The sequence below is a fragment of the Hylobates moloch genome, unplaced genomic scaffold (genome assembly GCF_009828535.3).
Source record: "Hylobates moloch isolate HMO894 unplaced genomic scaffold, HMol_V3 SCAFFOLD_6, whole genome shotgun sequence".
NCBI classification, from domain to species: domain Eukaryota; kingdom Metazoa; phylum Chordata; class Mammalia; order Primates; family Hylobatidae; genus Hylobates; species Hylobates moloch.
Window position 1 is genome coordinate 123,444,488 of NW_026652281.1, and position 21,741 is coordinate 123,466,228.

A 21,741-nucleotide genomic window follows, 5' to 3' on the forward strand; every position below is an offset into this window, starting at 1 on the left:
ATAAAACAGGAGAGGAAATGTGGGAAGGTTTCACTGAGAAGGTGACATTTGACCTGACACCTGAAGGAAGTGTGACAGTGAGCCATGCATCTATCAGGGGGAAAAACAAACCTCCCTGCCACCTGCCTACCTCTAGTCTGAGTTCTGCCTCTTTTATGAGACTTTTCTCTTTTTTTTTTTTTTTTTTTTTTGAGATGGAGTCTCGTCTTATTGCCCAGGCTGGAGTGCAGTGGCATGATCTTAGCTCACTGCAACCTCTGCCTCCTGGGTTCAAGAGATTCTTGTGTCTTAGCCTCCCAGGTAGCTGGGATTACAGGCGTGTGCCACCACTTCCAGCTAATTTTTGTTTTTTAGTAGAGATGGGGTTTCACCATGTTGGCCAGGCTGGTCTCAAACTCCTGGCTTCAAGTGATCCACCTGCCTCAGCCTCCCAACGTGCTGGGATTACAGGCACCTGGCCCTTTTTAATGAGACTTTTAATCAAAATACTTATCACTGTCCTGCTTAAAACCTTGCACTGCACTTAGAACAAAACATAAATTGCTTACCATGGCTTTTAAAGTCTTATTTAATCTCTTCAATTCTCCAAACTCATATCCCTTTCCTCTCCCTCTTGTTCTGTTGGCTCCAGCACAGTGGCCTTCTTCCTGATCCTTGAGCATGCAAACCCATTTCCATTTTGAGGCACAGCCCTGACTGTTCTGTCTGCCTAGAAGACTCTTCCTAAAGATTGTCTTATGGCTGGTTCCTTCTTCCCATTCAGCTCTTCTCAACTCAAAGGTTTGCCTGACTCACCCAAGCCCTTTGGCCCCTCTCCACCACATAGCCATCCCCCACTCATAGCAGTTATCAAAATCTCTCTGATCAGGAAAAGTTACCACTTATTCACAAACGATGCAGTCATTTCCTTCGACAATGAAACTGGCCGGTTACGTATAATGTGCTCTTTGGAGAAAAAGGAGGTTATAAATGTGAAATGAAATGTAACAGAGTACCTATCCACCATATTGTGAAGTTTACAACCCCTTAGAATATGACATCCATTTCCAGACCCTTCTATTTACCACCAGACTTGGTTCTGAATTTTAAAAGACTCAGTTGCAAGTGCATGCAAAATTTCTACACTGCTCAGGAAGATGCAAGAGCAGAAAAAATGGATAAATTACCCTTCTTACAGAAAGAAAACAAAGTCTGAAAAAAATCACAGAGAAGAGCTTCTAGGTTCTTCATATTTGTAATTTACTAGAACTTAGATGCTAAGCCCCATGAGTGGGTCAGACTTTCATTGTCTTGTTTTTAAGATTTAAAAAAAGTTGTTTGAGAAATATAATAAATTCTAGATAAATATACATGGGAAGAAACAGAATGGGGTGGTATTTGCTGTATTTTGTTTTGTTTGTAAAGTGATGAATAGTAAGGGGATAGCAAGTCTGAAAAACCCCTCTGGGCTAATGCGTTAAAATATGTCAAGGTCAAATCATGTCAAAAGCTGACATAATCTTTCACTCCCGTTCACCCCAAATGGCTTAAACCAGACAGAAGACATGGGCCTTGGAATGTGAGGTGTCCACCACCACTGCCACCATCACCAACAATCCACCCTCTTCAACTCCCACACAGGAATTCACTAGGTCAAAATATCTTGATTCCCCAGGCTGGCAACTTTCAGTAGTGCTGTGTTTAAGGCTATAGGACAAGCAAAAAACAAAGCCAAAAACAAAAAACAAAACCCCACAGATGATAGTGAAATAAAGAGGTAAGTGTATAAGTTTCTCTCAAACCTACTTTTTGGTGATATATTACCAGAGGCTGGGAAATGAAAGAGCTTTAAAAAAAGGGAGCTGTTTAGTTTCTCCTTCGTAAGGAATGCCTACCACCTCTGGTCCCCCAAGGAAGAGAAAGGAGTGTGTTTATGTGAAGAAGGCTTTATCTGCCCTGCATCCAACTGAGATGGCCGCTCAGTTTGGCCTGCTGGAAGGAACTCAATGAAGCAAGAGGGTCAAGATGACTGATCTTTGTCCCCAAGCCTCTCCACTCCTAGCCCACCAGGTGAACACACTCTCCCTCTATTTCCAAAGGTTCAACCATGAATGAGTCATCACTGTTATTTCCAATTTGGTGCATGTTTTTCCTTTTCAAATTCAAGAGACCCATCAATTATTTAGGACTCCATGATGATCTCAGGCACTGACACCTCCCTCGGTCTTTATAGCTTTTCTGAAGGGAAACCATCTGGCCTTCCTTAACTTGTTCATCCCTGGGCTTCTCTCCCTGCTCGTTAAGGTGTGGCAGCCACGGAGAGAGCCAAAACCATCAATATTTCACAGCCGTAATTAAAGTAAGCTGAGAGATGTCAGCCTCTTGCAACTGACTCCCTTTTCCAAAACAAGCACGTGGCATCTTGAGCAGGGGGCACAGAGGGAGAAATGGGCCGTTTGGCTAAAATTGGGGTGGAGGAGTGAGAGAGCCCAGCATTTCATTTAACAGGACCTCCTGGAGTTATAAACCTGCCAGACTGGAGCAGCAAATTCCTTGGCCCTGAAGGGCTGGCAGAGAAGGGGGGCTGGCCTCTCAGGCTCTCTTTTGGCAACTCTTGAAAGGGACTAGAAGTTGGGCAGTGGGGAGCTGCAGCTGATCTGCATCCACCAGTCTAGTGGGAATTAATCCTGGGAGCTCAGCAAATGCTTCCCAAATCAAGGGGCGGGGAATGGGTGGGTGAATTATGGTGCCCATCTCTTCGAGACTGTCTGCCCCATCTCACGTGGTCCCCAGGTACCAAGACCCACGCCACCATCCAGCCAGGCAGGCAGGGGAGCCGGGAGGCCTGTGATTTATACATCTATTAATTACCTCCAGCATGGAAGAACTGCCTATAAATACAGTGGCACTTCAGATAAAACTTTCATGCAGCTATTTAGATCCTTTAAAATATAAATGGTTTCCTCTAAATCTTTTATCATAAATCAGGGCATGGAGCTAGGCGACAAGACGCCGATTTCCCCCCTGATGGGAGCAAAGCCTTCGCTTGTTTTCTCTCTTTCTTTTTCTTTTCTACCTTTCTTTTTCTTCTTCTTTTATTTTTCATTTTTATTTTTATTTTTATTTTACAGAGGCTGGTTAATGGCTCTGCTTTTCTTTGCTGAGTCCAGGGCTTAAGGGGGAAGTCAACAAGTGGCAAGAAGTTTTGCTGCTTTTTCCTGGAGACTGCGTACTATGTGGCAAAAGCCTGTGGTCTCTGATCAGCAGACCTGAGTTCAGATTCTATCCCTACCACTTATTCAGTGTGACATCTTGGAGCTCACTTAACTTCTCTGAGCCTTAGTTCTTCCCTCTGCAAAAAAAAGGAGTAACAGTACCTACCTTATAGATAGGGTTCTGTGAAAATCAACTGACAGAATGTACAGAACCAGCACCTGAATAAGAGCTCATGAAGCAATGAGGTGTGTACTGGTAGACAAGTCACTTCACCTCTCTGAGCTTCAGTTTCTTTATCTACAAAGAAAGGCTGAGGGGGTAATGTTCACTTCTAGGGAGTTATTGCAAGGGCTGAATAAGACAACAGCAGACTCTGCACTTCTTGCAGCGAGAATCATGTGGAACTCATTCATCACTGTATGCCCAGACCTAGCATATGCTGGACACAGAGGAGGTAAGTGAGTATTTGATGAATACATGAGGCGAGAGAGCCTTACTTGTAGAGGACCTTACAGAACCATCAGAACTTGATTTCCATTTACGATGATGGGTTTGGCTTCCATCCTCTTTCCCAGATCCACACTTAGAATGTTGACTTATCTCCACCAGAGGGGACGATGGAGCCTGTCTCCCTAACCCTCTTGTAGTGATGAGGAAACTGAGACTCAGAGCCCATGAGTGACTTGTCTAGGGTCACCCAGCAGGTTAGCCATGTATCCATATTTGAATCCACACCTCCGGTGCTCTGTCCACCACCTCTTAATATTCAAGCCGGCTGGGTAAGAGAAAAAGCCTAATTCTTTGGCCATGGAAGAGATGAAAACCCACTAGGTCACATGGGGAATTGACCTTAAGGCTTTGAACTTTAAGATGTCTATGAATTGCAGAAGAGGAGAGCAAAACCAGTCCTCATCTTCCAGGATGGACTCATTGAGTCCAGATAGCACAGAGCTAGCCATGCTGCTGATGACACAGATATTCTCAAGTCTAGAGCTCAAAGATGAACACACAGCAGGACATATGGGTGGAGGGGGGAGAATAAAACAGCCAAGCACTGAATGTAGGAAATGATTAGAAATAGTCTCCTCAGCAATGGCACCTCAGATCCAAACAATTGATCCTGATTCTCCATGAAGCGGTAGAATAAATCCAGAAAAGATGGGAACCTTTCTCTTCCACGCTGGACCTTGACAACCCAATTCCTGCACAGCCATCAGAAAGCTCCCAGTTCATTCACTACACTCCAGCCATTCGAGCCTTCTTGCTCTTCCTTGAACTTCCTGAGCTGGCTCCCACCTCAGGGCTTTTGCCGGTGCTGTTCCTTATGTCTTCCATTTTATCCTTCAGGCCTTGGCTCAAAGGTCACTCCTTCCTTTTCTACCCATATATTCTCGATTCCAGCGCTCTGGTTTATCTTCTCTGTAGCAATTATCACTATCCAAGGCTATCTTTTTTATTCCTTACCTTCTGCAGAAGCCTCAGCTCCATGGGGGTATGAGGGGCTGAGGTGAGTGGGAGGTGGGAGTGAAGTGAGTGGGAGTGAGGAGTTGTCTGTCTTGTTTAAAGCTAAATTCCTATCTCCTATCATGGTGGCTGCCTTTAGTTGCCCAGTAAATATATGTTCAGTGAAAGAATGTAACTAGGAAGGTGTATCAGAGATCCCTCGGCTGGGTCCACTCATTTTTTCAGATGGGGAAACTGAGGAGGCAGGAACCTATTTGGAGTCCTACTTCCTGAGTCCCAGGGCTCTGTCCGTGGCGGGGCGTCTGGGGGGAAGGGGAGGGCTCCTGGCACGTGCCGAGTCCTCACGGACGGACGCTCGCTCGCTCGGCTTGCGGCCCCTGAATCCCTCTGGGCGTCTCAGATCCTCTGAGCCCCTTTGCAGACAATGCAAGGCAGCGGCCGACAGACGAGTCCGGCAGCAGCTGCGCAGGCGGCGAGTACATGTGAGAAGTTTGTGAAAGCAGACCAGAGAAAGGGAGAAGAAGGCAAGTCAGGCGGCTGTGAACACCTGGCCAGGCAGCCCCACCAGCTGCCTCGCCGCGCGATGGCATCTTGAGTTCGGGCCCTCCTATCGGGACCATCTCCCATTCCACCCTCCCTGCCCCTTTTCCAACTCTCCAATGTGGGGTTTGGGAATGAAGGTGGGTGGGGGTAGCTGCTGGCTTCTCCAAGTGCAACCTGTGCCTGGCCAGCCTCCGGAAGCAAGAAGAGAAGTAAAACCTGCTCACCCTACTCCCTTGGCCCCTGGGCTTGGAAGATGGGATAACTTAGTGCCAGCCCAGGATGTTAGGACTAACTAACTAACAAACCTGAGCTCCGGAGTCAGATAAACCAAGGCTTCCATCCCCATTCCACTACTGCCTAACTGTGTGGCCTTGGGCAACTTAGTCCTTCTATGCCTCCTTTTTCTCATCTGTAAAATGGGGATAATGATATCAACCTCACAGGCTTGATTTGGAGACTCAGTGTACAACACTTCTAAAGCATCTAGCTCAGAGTCTTGTGCATAGGAACCACTCCATAAATGGCCCTTCTTGTCACCATCATCATGGGCACCCCTTTGGCCAGAGTTCATTAATTCAACATGAATTACATCAAGCTCTTAATGTTGCCTGGCCTGTAGACACAGGCACTGGAAATACAGGCAGTTCTTCAAGGAACAGAGGTCATAAAATATCACGTTCTTACTAAGAGATAATAAGGGAAAATGCAAAAGACATTGGAAGCTCAAAGAAGGAACACTCTGAGTTTCCATGAAACTTATATAGTTAGGGCAGGATTTAATAATAATAATAATAATAATAATAATAATAATAATAATAATAATAATGATCCAGGTGACAAGGGTATAGATTAAGTTTTTCTAAATGCGAGTCCCAGATCATCTGCATCCAAAATCATGGATGTCTATTAAAAATCAAGTTAGTTTTTGAGGTCAGTATCTCTGGGTGTGGGCCTGTGGTGCTGTAGTTTAAGAGGTTGCAGATGATTCCTACTCATACTAAAATTGAGAACCGTGGCCCACAGGAAAATGCATCTGCCCCCAGGCCCCTACCCCCTTTGCATCTCTACAAGGCTAGTCCTTCTGGAGGATATGGTGCCTTGTGCCCTGACTTCACCTTATATGTGGCAAATCTATGTCCCTACTAGACTCTGAGCTCCTGAAGCAGTGTCTTCTATATCTTCAAGGCTTTCCACAAGACTCTGCTGTTAGTAGGTATTCGGAAATGCTTATCGAATGGGGAAAATTCTCCCTTCGATGCCACATGCATAAATGCCCACATAGTCCTTACATGGACCTTCACATATTTTGTTTGGCCCATAAATGATATGAGTGTGTGTGTGTGTGTGTGTGTGTGTGTGTGTGTGTGATTGTAATTTAATGCCATGGTGGTGGTGGGGGGTGGATAAGTGCTCTCTAGTTTATGACAGCTTCGATCTTTCCTTTTATCCATCCAGATAATTTGCTCAATTTTATTTTACTAGTTTTGCACCTTATAGAATTTAAGTTTACAAATTCTGAAAAGTGTAAAGGCTGTTACAAATTGCTGTCTAAGGCTGTCCTTCCAATTGCTTTCTCTATGGTCTTTTCCCTCTTTTATTCTCCAGTGTCCAGTCTGTTATCTCCAAGGCCTTCTCAAAAAGACTGGTTCTTAAGGATGGGTATTGTCTTACCGCTGCCTGCCTAGAACTGCCAGTAGACCTTCTTAGAGGGGAAGATGGGAAAAACCCTAAAACTCACGGGACCAGACACAGGTGTGTTTCTTGATTTGTGATCCTAATGTCTGGGGATGCCGGAGTAGGGGCTGGTAAGGTGAAGGTCAACATTGGAGGCATGCGAGGACCAGTTGGTTTTGTTCTGTTTCTGACTCATGCCTGACCTCTCTGCTGGCCAGTATCTCCCAGACCCCTGAGAGGACACAGCAGAGAAAGAATGGATATGAATCCTTTCTCTCCCAGTTTCTAGGGGTTCAGCTTCACAGACAACTAAGGTATTATGGAGTGAGTATGGGTCTCAGGGCATCATGGGGCCAGGCAAGATACAGACCAGTGTATCCCTGTGTTTCATTCCCCTTTTCCCTTTGGGCTTCCAGCACTGGGAAGAAAACAAAGACTGAGTGGTCTTAAATCCTAGTGAGTGATAAAATAATGCTGCATTCAGCTCTGGGGAGTTGAGAGTCCCTGGAGATAAGTTCCTGACATGCTCAAAGTATATTTCATTCAAATTAACCAGAATGATAGTCTTGTTAAAGCTGGAAGTCTTTGTTAAAGCTTAGCAATCATCTTATCCAGCCCACTCCTTGTAGGTAAACTGAGGTCCAGTCAGGGTCACCCACACTCCGTGTCAGAATGCAGCCCCAAATCCAGCCCTCCTGCAGCCCGTGGTTCTGATGTGTATTCTGCACTTTTAGAATCTCGCCACCCTTGTGCTCTGTGTCTTGTTCATGAATCTACCTCCCTTCTACTGCTTGGCAAGTTTAGAGTTAACTTTCTGAAGTGAATATTAGACTGGTGACTCCTTGAGTGCCAGGATGGAATCTGATTCACGTCTGTGTCCCAGCCTTTGGCATGGGGTCTGGCACAATGCAGGTGTTGGGTGGAGAGCAAGGATCCACAGTACGCACGTGCAGACAAACCGGGCTCCAGGATGGTGACTCGGGCCACCCCCACTCTCACATGCTTTCTTTTCAAGTTGAGGAAGAAGAGAGGAACATGTATTCAATGATATCAATGCGTCAGGCACTGTGCCAGGTGCTTATCCCAGTGCATTCCTCACAACAATCAATGGGAAATAAATGATCATCCCCATTTTACAGATGGGGACACCGCAGTACAGAGAAGTTGAGAATATCTCGTGGTTTCAGCCAGCAAGAGGCAGAGGCGCATTTTGAATCTGAGGCCAGGGCCTGAGCCCTATGGCACCAGGTTGTGAGGGAGTTTACTGAGCACCAATTTCGTGGCTCAATGCTTTTCTTCTTACCCTAACTCTGAACACCTTCACCAGAACCCAAGGAGGCAGACGGTAGTGCAATTCCCATTTAAGAGCCGCGGAAACCAAGGCTCAGAGGGCTTTAGCGAAAGGGTTGCGCTTGGCTCTAGGCACTTGGGCTGAGTCTTTTTCCCACCATCGCAGGGCGGAACCAGCGGAGGGGGGAAAAAGCAATTGGAGGGCGCCGAGGGGAAGAGGGAGCCCGTATCTCTCAGGGCGTCCTCTTGGGTTAAGGGATGGTCCCCTCCACCACCCCACCCCACCTCGTTCAGATTCTGGGAAACCCGGCACGCACACACCCTGCACAACAGGCAGGGTGGGGTCTCTAAGCCCCGAAGATGGCTCTCTCAGCGGAGGCAGTGGCCCTGGCGAGGGGGTACAACTGCACGCGCGGGGTTTCTCTCCGAACCGGAGTGCAGCGTAGTGGCGGTCCAGGATTCCCCATCCATTATTCACGATGTTTACTAGCGCGGGGGAAAGGAGAGGAAAGAAGAGGGAAGTAGAGAGAAAAAGAGGCTAGGGGAGGTGGAGGCGGCCAGTACTAACCTAGAGAGCCCTCAAGTTCCGAAACTTCGAGAAGAAAGACCAAGAGGCTAAGGCGCCTGGGACGCAGCAGGCCGTCAGTAAATATTTGTAAGATGGATGGATAACTGGGTGAGTGAGTGAATGGGCTAATCATTAACCCCTCTGACCCTTGTTTTCCTCATCTGTAAAACGGGATAACGTCACCTACTCCATACGGTGGGTATGAGAATCCCATGGGCAATCTCTAAATTGTCTAGCACATATTAGGAACTCTTAAACGGTAGCTGTTGTCACGAGGAATTGGCTTGCAAGCTCTGGCTGCCCAGCAGAAGTGCACTGAAAGACTCCCAGGCCTGGAGGGCCATCCTGAACTGTCCCTATTCTAAAAAATACTCCACAAGCTTCCTTAGATGGGAGGGTTGGAGAAAGAGTGGGCCAAGTTACCTCCCTCAAATGAAAGCAAGAAAGGCAAGCGCGGGGAGGAAGCCACTCCTGGACCGAGAAGGCAGTTACTGCCTCTACCTCTACCCCGGAGCGCGGTTGAAGGAGGGGGGCAGGGGTCACTTGGGGCTCGTTCTGGCAGCCCCTCACCCTCCCCCGGGCCCGTCTGGGCGCTTGGAGGCGCCTCCTCGCTGCGCCACGGGACTGGACTCTGGTGGACCGCTTGGGCGTGAGGCCAGGAGGGCCCTGGAAATGGGCAGTTTGGCGGCAGCCGGGCCGACGGAGTGTGTGTGTGTGTGTGTGTGTGTGTGTGTGTGTGTGTGTGTGTGGTGGAGAGAGGAAGTTGGAGTAGGGTCAACTTCCTGCCCCAGCTCAGCCCAGGCCTGCCCTTTTATCCTGGCAGTTCCAGCTGGGACAGGACGGAGAGGTTTGGGACTTTTGGGGTGGCATGGGGGAAGGGAAGTCCACGAAGAAGAAAGAATCCGAAAGGTCTGGCGGGTTGGAGCCAGGCGGGGCGGGGCGGACTGGGAGAGGCCAGGCCAGGCCCGGGTATAAAGGCTGTGGAGGGGGCGGCCGCCGCGGGCGCAGAAAGGCGCGCCGCTAGCTGCTGTCTCGCCTCACCTCCTGGGCCGCCCCTGCGAGTCCCGGGCGCGTGAGCACGCCTGCGCGCGCCGGGGCCCTTCCTGGCAGGCTGCTTGTAAGATGAGTGAAGAAGCAGGTGGGGGAGAGGGGAGGCAGCGAGCGAGAGGGCGAGGGGAGCGCGGGCGCTGAGCAGCGCTCACTTGGAGAGAGGCAAGCAAGCTAGACAAGCCTGATTCCATGTCCCCCGCTGCCACCCTGCCAGGAGGGCGAAGATGATGGCCATGAACTCCAAGCAGCCTTTCGGCATGCACCCGGTGCTGCAAGAACCCAAATTCTCCAGCCTGCACTCCGGCTCCGAGGCCATGCGCCGAGTCTGTCTCCCAGCCCCGCAGGTACGTAGTGGAGCATAATTACCGCTCTAAGGCACATTTTTTGACAGGCACTAGCTTCATGTTTTTTTCATGTCGCCCAGAACAATCGCCGCTGTCTGAACCCCTCTCCTTGTCTCCCCCGCGTTCTCTCCCGGCGCGCGCTCTCTCTCATTCGTGTCTCTGATCCACACGTCTGTTCCAGCAGAGCTGCTGCCTCCGTATTAATTTTTATGACCTGGGCTTTGAGGAGAGGCATCTCGGTTGCTTGAAAATGTGTTTTAATCCTGTGTTGACAGTATTCCCTACTGACCGTGCTGTGCGCCTTCTCGCTTGCAGCTGCAGGGTAATATATTTGGAAGCTTTGATGAGAGCCTGCTGGCACGCGCCGAAGCTCTGGCGGCGGTGGATATCGTCTCCCACGGCAAAAACCATCCGTTCAAGCCCGACGCCACCTACCATACCATGAGCAGCGTGCCCTGCACGTCCACTTCGTCCACTGTACCCATCTCCCACCCAGCCGCGCTCACCTCACACCCTCACCACGCCGTGCACCAGGGCCTCGAAGGCGACCTGCTGGAGCACATCTCGCCCACGCTGAGTGTGAGCGGCCTGGGCGCTCCGGAACACTCGGTTATGCCCGCACAGATCCATCCACACCACCTGGGCGCCATGGGCCACCTGCACCAGGCCATGGGCATGAGTCACCCGCACACCGTGGCGCCTCATAGCGCCATGCCCGCATGCCTCAGCGACGTGGAGTCAGACCCGCGCGAGCTGGAAGCCTTCGCCGAGCGCTTCAAGCAGCGGCGCATCAAGCTGGGGGTGACCCAGGCGGACGTGGGCGCGGCTCTGGCTAATCTCAAGATCCCCGGCGTGGGCTCGCTGAGCCAAAGCACCATCTGCAGGTTCGAGTCTCTCACTCTCTCGCACAACAACATGATCGCCCTCAAGCCGGTGCTCCAGGCCTGGTTGGAGGAGGCCGAGGCCGCCTACCGAGAGAAGAACAGCAAGCCAGAGCTCTTCAACGGCAGCGAACGGAAGCGCAAACGCACGTCCATCGCGGCGCCGGAGAAGCGTTCACTCGAGGCCTATTTCGCTATCCAGCCACGTCCTTCATCTGAGAAGATCGCGGCCATTGCTGAGAAACTGGACCTTAAAAAGAACGTGGTGAGAGTCTGGTTCTGCAACCAGAGACAGAAACAGAAACGAATGAAGTATTCGGCTGTCCACTGACTGCGGCAGGGCGCAGCGTCGGGAGCTGGGAGAGCCTAGTGCTCATCCCTCCCGGGTTGGGGGGATGGTTATCGGGAACTCCAAGGCGTTTCCTAGGCAAGTTAGGCTCTCTCCTCCGGAGCCACAGACTTTCCCCCTTTGTCCCGCCTAGTTGCCTCCGGCCTTCTCTTTCTCTTTCCTTTCTATTCCCACCAAAAAAAGTTTTGGCGCTGGGAAAATATTCCAGAAGGGCGGGCCTGAGGGTACTTGTGCTGTCCGTGGTGCTGAAATTTGCCCTTGGGCGCGGGGCCGCACGACTTCAGAGCAGGAGCCCCAAAGCAGAGGACAGTGAATTGGCCCAACCGCCCCAAGCTAGGGTGAAAACGCCACTTTGCTAAGCGCGATTAGGCAAAGGGTGAAGGGATAAAAAGGAAGTGATCAATAATAACACAAAGTCTAGGATATCTAAGGGGGACACAAACATGCACTGGAGATTTATTAGAGTATAAAAAATACATGTATGTTTCCAAAGGATAGCCTTATACTCCCTTCCTTGCCTAAATTCTATTCACCTTATCCTTTGGTTTGCCGTACATTCTCATAAGGTAGCATGAAAATTAGGTTCAGGGAAAGTATGCAGGGAGTTGCGGGCTCCAAGTTGCCATTTTTTCGTGGTAAGTAGGGCTCCAAAACAGGTGGGCCCGGTCTGGCGACTGAAAATTCTGGGATCGCTTGGCTGTTTGTAAGCAGCTGCCAGCACCAGCTCCGGCCATCTTTCACAACCTACTTGTGTTTGAGGGGTAATTACTGCTTGCTGGAGAGCGGGAGTTGGTAGTGTTCGTACCCGCTGAGGACTCTCTGACCCCAGCTCGCTGCTCTTGCCAGATTGCCAGCTCAGCGTGCAGTCGGCTGCTGGAAAGTGACTGTAACTTCTCTGCGTTATATGCAAGTCCTTTCAACACGTCTAACCTCGTTGCGCTTTTGTTATTGCTGTTGTTGTTAACATCGTTCATTCCTATTATTTATTTAATTCTGCTTCTTTCCATTCCCTTTATGTGGGTGTCTTTCGGTGGAAGTTCACTTACAGTTTTGTGAGGGAAGAGGAGTGGGACCATTGGCCTGAACCCTTCTCACCCTGCCCCTCCAGCCCAATTTTATTTTATTTTTTCGTTGCTTCATGTAGTTTGCGTGTTGCTGTGTGAACTTTTGTTTCGTTCTCTGAATAGGTACAAATAAAATATTAAGTTTTCTTCTCTCTTTACCCCTTGAATTAACTTCTAAAATAAATGCTTTATTTTTCAACCCGAATCAAAGTGGTTTTATTTTTTCTCAGAGGCTAAGGGGTACTAGCTTTGGAAAGGATTTAAAAAAGAGAACCCCAAAGGGCTGGGCTGTCAGTTTCTGCTGCCAGCCCCCAGCAATCCCTTCTCCCCACTCCTCTTCCATGGCAGACTCACTTGGAGCTCCTCGTGGGATACCCTGCGGCTTGTGTCTGAACTTGAGGTTTCAAGGCACTTCCTTCCAGGCTTCCCTGCCTGCCATCTATGAGACTCTGCTCAATTTGACTTAGCCAGTAAACTTTGAAGCCGGACTAATAGGAATTCGAGCCTCCAATGCCTCCACTCACTGGCAGAACCATCCTGAGGCTAATTTCTTAATTTCTCTAAGCCTTCTCCAACAAGATTGCTTGTCTGCAGAATGCAGGGACCAACACTTACTTCACAAGGTTATTGTCAGGACTAGGTAAGATTGTCTATTTAAGACGTTAACTAGTGCTTGGGCTTTGTAGGCAACAAATTATTTTAAAAGATTCAAAGGGCTTGAGAGGAGGTGAGATAATAGAAGCAAAGAGGGAGAAAAGTGTTCGCTGGGACACTCTAGTGGGACCCCCTCGGAGTTCCAAATTCATCTGAAATTCTCATCCAGGTTGTTATTCACTCTGTGGTCCACCTCTGCTTCTTTGTGGGGGTACTGCTATAACTGCTGCAAAGCGCCTAGCATAGTGCCCTGTACATAGTAGGTGCTCCATAGACGCCAGCTCCCTGTTCTCTTTCCGCTCCCTCTTTTTATTTGCGAGCCGTAGAAACGCCTTCCTGATTTAAAATTTAATGCTCCAAGTCTAGGAGTCATCTGCACATTTCCCTGCTTCGTCCTCAAAGAGTTCCGGGTCATCAAACCACGGGGCCGAAATTCGGTGCAGAGTGGGTTTGCCCTCCGAGCAGTGCGACACCCCCTACCGCATAAGCTAACTTGCGGATCTCCCCCAGCTCCCTGGGCCTCAGCCCCTTACCCCCGCCTTGCACAACAGCCCCAGCGATTCCTCCACCTCCCTCTCCATCGGGTGTCCTTTAATAATAAATGCCCTTATGCCATTACATTATATTATGGGTTTTGAAAATTTAAAATACGGCTGATGCAATATTAATTGCCTATAGTGGTATAAAACACAGGGCCGGAGCCCAGCCGGGCTGCAGAGGAGACGACCGTGAGCGTCCCGCGCCGAAGCGAAGCGCTCCAGAAAGACGCGCTTTTGCGGGCTGCAAGGTTTCCTGCAGGTAAGAAGAGCCTTCGCATTTCCGGGCTCGGGAGAGAACCGGAAATCTGCCTCCATCCTCTTTTCGAAAAGTTCTCTGCCATTATTTAGTCTTTTTTTTTCTTTTAATTGACAACTGCAAAAGTTTGGGAGACTTTTATGGAGAGGATGAGAGGAGCTGCTTCCTGAGCGCAAGGTCTGCTCCAAGACGGTCCAGTCGCACTAGGTCCCGTCTCCGAGCCGTGCCTCTGCGCCTAGTCTTCTTCAGGCGCCGGAGACCCTGATGCGCAGGAGTATTTTGACCAGTTCCTACCTGCAGGCCGGAGCTGCAGCCAGGTCAGCCAAGCGCTCCACCCTTTCCCTCCTCCTGAGTGCGCCGGGCCGGCGCCGTTGCCTCACTCTTCGGCTTGCTCAGGAAGCAACTGGAGATGTGGTTTCCCCAGGATTGTGCAGTCGCCTTTGCCACTCATCCGGCGGAGGCACAGACCTCTCTGGGGAGGGGAGGTGGTACTAGCAGGTCTGGGGTTTATACAAGCGTAGTATGCATCCGAACCGTGTGACCTTGGGCAAGTCATATCGCCTCTCTAAGCCTCTGCTGCCAGCTGTAAAACTTCCCCAAATTTATTTTGAAGAGTAATTGAGGGTGTTTCCTAAGATCACCTGCAGCAGGTTTTCATTTTCCTAATTCTGTCAGCTTGCAACACGCACGGTCCAAGACTCAGCTGAGAGTTTCTTTAACTTGTACCAAGAGAAAGTGAAGTCAGTATTTGGGGGTGTTTGCATGGAAACCCACATCGGGCCTCTGGAGGGTGGGACTTTGAGAACTGGCTGGAACAGGGGCTTCATATAGAACGAGCTAGGCATACACATTCCAGCATGGCTAAAGCCCTGGTAGGCAGAACTTGGTGGCAGGAGTCCTGGGCTCCTGAACTGTGTTATCTCTGGCCAGCGACTTCCTCTCTCTGTGCCTAAGTTGTCTCAGTTTTGTTCACTACTTCATGTCCAGCACTCTGCTCAAGGTCTGGCCTAGAGTGTCAGACACTAGATGTCTGTTGAATGAATGAATTAGGTTTTTGTTTTGTAAAATGAAAGCACCCCTTCCGGCGGAATCCTCTCTGGATTCAAGGGACTGTAGGGAGGAACAGAGCCATCAGGGATAGGCAAGTCTCCCTGGGAATGGGGATCGGGGCAAGGTGGTGGTCTACATCACAGGCTTTCATTCAAAGGTAGCCAGTGTCCTTCTTGTTTGAATAGAAGAGACTGTGCTTCACCCTTTGGGGGTTATGAGTCCACAGGGGATGCTCTGTGACATGGCCCTTGGAACCTAGAGGAAGAGTCAGGGAGGGGGGACCAGGGAGTGACCTCTGCCCTGCCCAGTGTGCCTGACGTTTGACTTCCAGTTCTTTTACTTTCCTCCTGAGATGGAAACAGCTCCGGCTCTGGAATGGACACACCTGGGGTGGAATAACTGCTCCATCTCTTACTTAAGTGACCTTACTGCTCTGACCCTCAGTGTCCTCATCTGTAAAACTGGAAAAACTGGAAAAAAGACTCTCTCAGGATTGCTCTGATGATTAAATGAGATCACGTAAGGCCAGGGCCTAACACGTAGTAGGCATTAATAGATATTTCGTTGCTTTAAAACATTTTTTGTACTCAGAAGAGTGAAGGCAGTGTTGTGGGGCAAGTTCAGGGCCTGGAGTCAAGTGGAATCAACATTTTCCCTCTGTAAGCCACAGTCAGGTCAGGGTAGCAGTGCCTATCAGCTCTCGGCGTGGTTGTCACGGGCGAGATGGAAGCTTAAAAGAAACCACTTTGCACACTGTGCGTCCCAGCTACGCAAGGGACGAAGTATTCGCTCCCTGGGAGTGCCTGGTGCGAATACATAGCTCCCACTGAGAAGCTTGGCCCCGGTCAGCGGCTCCAGGAGCCCGGAACCTCCTCCCTGTCGGAATCCTGGGCACCATCCAGCCTTTAGGAAGGCTCCAGACTTCGCGCGGCGCTTCCTCCCGAGGAGGGGCGGGGCGCCAGAGGGCAAAGGAGAATCAGGGGTCTTGGACTCCTCCTCCTTCCCAGCGAACATCCCTTCCCCGCCCTGTTCCCACTTTTTGGCCCCGGCGCCAGAATGTTTGAGCCGAAGGGAAGAACGCCTAAAAGCCGTGTATGTATGTGTGTATGTATGTATGTATTTATTTATTTTTATTTTTTAAATCGAAGAAGGCAGTGAGGCCTAGAGAGCGGGGCGGACTCAGCTGGCTCCTTTTACCTAAAACAGCTCTTCTCCAATCACGCTATCACACCACCCGTTTTATTTCTTTCCTAGTCTTTAAGACTGCCTGATAGCACCTACCCAGTTCACCCCTGCCTCCCTGAACTCAACGCAGGGCCTCGCACAGAATGAGCGCTCCACAAATGTTTGCTGGATAAATGACTAGTAATGATACCTAAAACGTATGGCGGGATTCCCCTATGCGAGGTACTGTTCCAAGCGCTTTAGCGCATTCGTTTGTTAATTCCTAAACAATACCATGAGTAGGTACAATTTTTAATCCCATTTTACAGATAAGAACATAGAGGCAGAGAGAGTTTATGTAACTTGCCCAGGACAAGTCGTGAACACAGCCATTTAGTGGAGAGACCTGGCAAAAACCCGGTGCCTTTGCTTCTTCCGTTCTCAAGTGAGATCACCTTTGGCTGGGGTGGGGAAGCGGACCGCCTGGGGGTGAAGGAGGAGCAGGCGAGTCCGATTTGGCACTAGATTAGGCAGCGCGAGCAGAGGAGGTGGTGGGAGCCGAGAACGCCCGCTGTCCTTGCCGGGCTTCGGAGCCTCCACGCCTTTGTGTCCCGTGCGCCTCTCGCGTCTCCCGCCCTGTCCGCGTGCGTCTGTTCGCGTGTCTCTCACTCAGCGCCTCTTAGCTTCCCTCCAGCCTCGCAGGCGCGGAACTCTGGCTCCCATGTACCGGAGCGAGGGGGCCCGCGTCCCCGGGCGCGCGCAGAGTCGCCTTCCCCTCTTTCCTCTCTTCCGCCGAGCGGCGGGAGCCCCCGCGGTAACCCCGCCCCGGCGGGCAGACGGAGCCAGCGAGGACCCCGGCGGACGAATTAGTCTCCCCTTCGATCGCTCTTTTCCGATCAAGTCAGGTTTCCCTTGGTCCCCCGACGGCGCTTCCGCACTAGCGCGACTCCCAGGGCTCCCCGGCTGGGTCAGGGTTCGCCGGCTCCTCCCGGCGCCTCCGGATGGGGGCTTCCCCTCGACTGCGTCCCGGCCTGAGGAGTCCCCTGGACCGCGGGAGGGGCGATTGCCTGGTCCGCGCGGCTCTGGATCCTCCCCACCCGTTGCGTATGCTTTTCTCTGTAAACTGTCAGATTTCTGCCCTCTCCCTCAGTTCAGCCCTGCACAGCCTTGCCTGCCACTGGAGGCAAACTGGGACAGAAACTGCGCTCGCTCTCTTTTCATAGACTGTATATGTAATTTAATATTTAAAAGACTTTGATTTTTAGGATTACACACACACACACACACACACACACACACACACAAATTCAAGTGTTCATCCTGGGAAAAGTCAGATTTTTGTTGGACTTCTTTATAGATATTTAGCATTTAATATTATTTTTACTTTGAATTATATGGGGTGGGAGGCACCACCGTAATTTCATTGGGGTCTCTGGCCGAATTCCAGCTCTAATTTCACCATCTTTCTTTCCCCCACTTTCCTTCCCACTCCCTCCCAAAACACACATCAGTCCCGCTCCAAATCCCAACATCCCTGCCTGTGGCAGAGCCCCCCAAACGCCTGAGGCTTTGCTAGGCTGCTCACCTCTTGGCAGATATAGTTAATGTCCAGCCCTCATAAATCAAGACCATAAAAAGCTCACTTTCATATGCACTCAATTTCTACCAAACCTAAACTAATTGCATAAATTCCTTTAGGCCACTCAGAGCTGCTCTCTGGATTGGGATCTGATCAATTAGTCATTAGGCACTCCATTAGCTGGGGTTTAAGCTGCCTCATATAAATGTCTCCTGTCAATTTGCTTGTAATTGAATAAATAAAAAAGGGTATAATTATTAGCACAGAGGATCAAAATAAGGAGAGGTCAATTTTATTCAAATACCCTTAAAATGTCTTAATCTAATAATCATCTAATAATAATAATTAGAAGGCATTTACACACCAGCCACTCCAAGAGTCCCTGACCATGTTAAGGAAAGCTCTGGGCTGAGACACAACCAAGTGTGTGCATCTAAACTCTGCCACCTTGATAGTAGTATCTCCCCCGCCTTGGAGCCTCAGTTTCTTTACCTGTAAAACCAGTTGGTTAGAGGTGATTTTTTTCTGTTTTTTATAGATGCATTTTATGTATGGTCAAATTAATTTATGCATGTCATTTAAAAATGGAATAATACAGAAGGGCAATTTGACCAACCCCCACCCTCAACCATTTTTCGTTGCTTCTTCTGGTAGTTAATTGCATGTCTAAATAATATATCTTTGGCACTATTTCTTTTCTCAAAATTCAAGGTTTGTTTATTAATACTTTAATTAAATAATACACGGTTCAAATTCCAAAGAACTAAAAGATTTGCCGTGAAAAGTGTTTCTTCTTCCTTGACCCAAGTCACTCAGTTCTCTTTGTTGAAGGTAAACAACATCGTCAGTTTCTTAAGTAGATTCCAGAGATATTTTATTAGCTGCCATTTCTTGGTTTGTCATTCTTAGTCATTGTGTTTTAACTTCTTGCTATGATATCAGAAAATTAGAGGTATAATAATCTTGAATATTCTTTCCACACCAAGGATCATAGGAAGTTTTATATAAAATCAATAATTTAAAAAAATGAATTGAGTGGGCAGTTGAACATTCTGAGTTTTTTTTCTTTGTTTTTTTGAGACCGAGTTTTGCTCTTGTTGCCCAGGCTAGAGTGCAGTGATGCGATCTTGGCTCACTGCAACCTCCACCTCCTGGGTTCAAGTGATTCTCTTGCCTCAGCCTCCTGAGTAGCTGGGATTACAGGTGCGCGCCACCATGCCCAGCTAATTTTTCATATTTTTAGTAGAGATGGGGTTTCATCATGTTGGCCAGGCTGGTGTCGAACTCCTGACCTCAGGTGATTCACCTGCCTCGGCCTCCCAAAGTGCAGGGAGCCACCGTGCCTAGCCAAATTCTGATTTTTTTAACTAACAATTAATTTGGAGGTGCAGACATCATAATGTATCAAAACTGCCTACTCATAAAGAGGGTTTATATGTTGATTTGAGTTCTATCCTACGTACTTCTGAAGAGAATTTAAAGCAGCCTATCTGTTATTGCTATGGAATTAGACACTATATTTATAGTGGAGGTACCTTTATCTACTAGATGCTTCAGTGCATATGGTACTTAGTTTTTCTACATTTCCTTAAAAATCTCTTTGCTCCTTCATCTCCTCCAAGTAAGCCCACTTCTCTAGTGAGAGGAGTTTTTCTTTGGTGTACACAGCTATGACACGGCTGGGGAAAACATTGATGACATCACTTAATAATTCACACCTAGGTGGCTGGGCGAGGTGGCTCGTGCCTGTAATCCCAGCACTTTGGGAGGCCGAGGCAGGCGGATCATGAGGTCAGGAGTTTGAGACCAGCCTGGCCAACATGGTGAAACCCCGTCTCTACTAAAATTACAAAAAACTTAGCTGGGCATGGTGGCAGGCGCCTGTGATCCCAGCTACTCAGGAGGCTGAGGCAGGAGAAACACTTGAATCCGGCAGGCGGAGGTTGCAGTGAGCTGAGAATGCACCACTGCACTCCAGCCCAGGTGACAGAGCAAGACTCTATCTCAAAAATAAAAATAAAAAACCAAATAATTCGCCAAGGGTTGGGGTTGAGCACCAGACTCCAGACTGCAGAAACTCCAGCTGAGCACCCATGTGGGAGGGAGCCAAGGGTCTTGGAATCTTTGACAGAACTCCAAGGTGGTGATCTTGACTTACTGCTGGGAGAGATACAACGAGCCGCTGTTCCTGGGCTTCGGTTGATTTGTTTTGAGCCCTACATACCCCTTCAGTGAATTCCTCTCGTAGCAAAAAACGTGGGTTGGAAGAGAGTGAGCTCAGGGAAACAGAATCATCTCGGATGAGAATACAAATACACAGGCCTGCTGGTGTAGTGAGAAAGAATTTAGAATATACACAAAGAGATCTGAGTTCTAGGCTTTACTCTGTTCTGTTTGACCTTGGCAAGTCTATTTACTTCTCAGTGCCTCAGCTTCCTCAACTCTAACTTGAAGAAATCGAACTAGATAGTTCAGTAGTTCAAAGTTGGTGAGGACTCATGGAATCCCTTGAAAATTTGAAGAAAATTGTGTCCCTAACCCAGAAATAAATACACCTTTGTGCACTCAAAATTTTTGCTAACTTGTAGAAGTCATGGATCCCCTGACTCAACCCATAAATTCCTGGGTCCCAGGTTAGGAGCCCTCAAAACTAGGTAAACTAAAGGGCTTTCTTTATGTGACCATCCAAATTTAGGGTCAAATACTTATAAGCACTGAACCCAGTTTAGCAAACTGGGAAGAATTTTACTGAAGGCAAAAATAAAGTGCCAATTAGATGATGAGCCAATTGCCAATAAAGACTCCAGATGGCTTTGACAAAATTATTTTTCAGATCAATAGTCTCCCAAGAGACAGCATGGTGGAGTGAAAAAAGCACCACATAAGGGGTCATAAGCTAGGTTAAAATTTTTTTAACCGGTTCTGCCAACAAGCAGAATTGAGATTTTGAGCTGGGACTTCCCTGCCCTAGCCCTTCTTTCCCTAATGGTAAAATGAGAAGGTTGAACCAGACGATCTCTGAGGCTGCCAGCTGTAGCATTACGTGAGCTAATGAGCATAGACATTGGCATGTCTTATGTTTATATTTATTTTGGCTTATTTTATTTTTCTATTTTGTTTGTGGAAAGATAGTTGTACAATCCAAGTAGAGCTGGGAGAAGGGCTATCAAGTATGCTATCTCTTGGGTTCCCAGAATTCAGGCTTCTAAGACCATTGGCAGAAACGAGATCCCCCAAATCATTACTCACCATTGAAAAAATAAAAATACTCACAGTTTGTAAGTTTAAAAATAAATGGCAGGGTGGGCAGGTGAGGTGGGTAAAATTAAAACATTTTGTTAGACTAAATAGTCCTGGCTCAGCCAAGCCACTTTATCAGTAGGTCTAGGGAGACCCAGCCCCATCACTAGGTCTGGGGGCAGAGGGACTGTGGTTTATTGTGGGCTGGGCAAGGTAGTACCCAAACCTGCCCCAGCTCTGGCTGGAGTCCACAGATAAGAAAATGCTGGTGGTGGCTCACGCCTGGAATCTTAGCACTTTGGGAGGCTGAGGCAGGCAGATCTCTTCAGGCCAAGAGTTTGAGACCAGCCTGGCCAACATGGTGAAACCCTGTCTCTACTAAAAATACAAAAATTAGCTGGGCATGTTGGCATGTGCCTGTAGTCCCAGCTACTCAGGAGGCTGAGGCAGGAGAATTGCTTGAGCCCGGGAGGCGGAGGTTGCAGTGAGTCGAGATCCTGCCACGGCACTTCAGCATAGGTGACAGAGTGAGACTTCACCTCAAAAAAAAAAAAAAAAAAAAAAAAACAAAAACCTAACCAGACCACTTGTTCTCTCCTCTCAGACCTTCATTTTTCTATCCTCCTGACTTGTGTTAATATTTGCAGCTGTGAGCTCATTCAGCCTTTGGGGTCTGAGTTACTGGTCAGATTGCCCAGGTAAAATGATTAAAACTTGGATTACCTTCAATTCTTCCATCCCCAACTCTCCAGAACTTCTGTCTGTTCTATGCTTTCTACTTCTTAGTTGTTTTTGCCTTTAGCATTTTACTACTGCTTATGGCTTTGTGTAGGATGG

General features: G+C 48.7%; 1 protein-coding gene across 2 annotated transcripts; it reads left to right on the forward strand.

Moving 5' to 3' along the window:
* The first annotated feature begins 1,704 nt into the window (after positions 1–1,704).
* Positions 1,705–12,627, forward strand: POU4F3 (POU class 4 homeobox 3). Of its 2 annotated transcripts, XM_032158247.2 has the most exons (3): positions 1,705–1,756; positions 9,999–10,128; positions 10,444–11,340. In XM_032158247.2, the coding sequence occupies exons 2-3, from the start codon at positions 10,009–10,011 to the stop codon at positions 11,338–11,340; spliced, it is 1,017 nt and encodes a 338-aa protein (XP_032014138.1). In that variant the 5' UTR covers positions 1,705–1,756; positions 9,999–10,008. The 2 variants fall into 2 exon arrangements, with proteins under 2 accessions (XP_032014138.1, XP_058295964.1); XM_058439981.1 differs by lacking the exon at positions 1,705–1,756 and having other exon boundaries at positions 9,735–10,128; positions 10,444–12,627.
* The last annotated feature ends 9,114 nt before the right edge of the window (positions 12,628–21,741 follow it).

Coding starts and splice junctions, on each gene's coding strand:
- POU4F3 (XM_032158247.2), top strand. CDS start 10,009: ATGATGGCCATGAACTCCAAGCAGCCTTTCGGCATGCACCCGGTGCTG. Junction 10,129..10,443: donor TCTGTCTCCCAGCCCCGCAG/GTACGTAGTGGA, acceptor TCTCGCTTGCAG/CTGCAGGGTAATATATTTGG.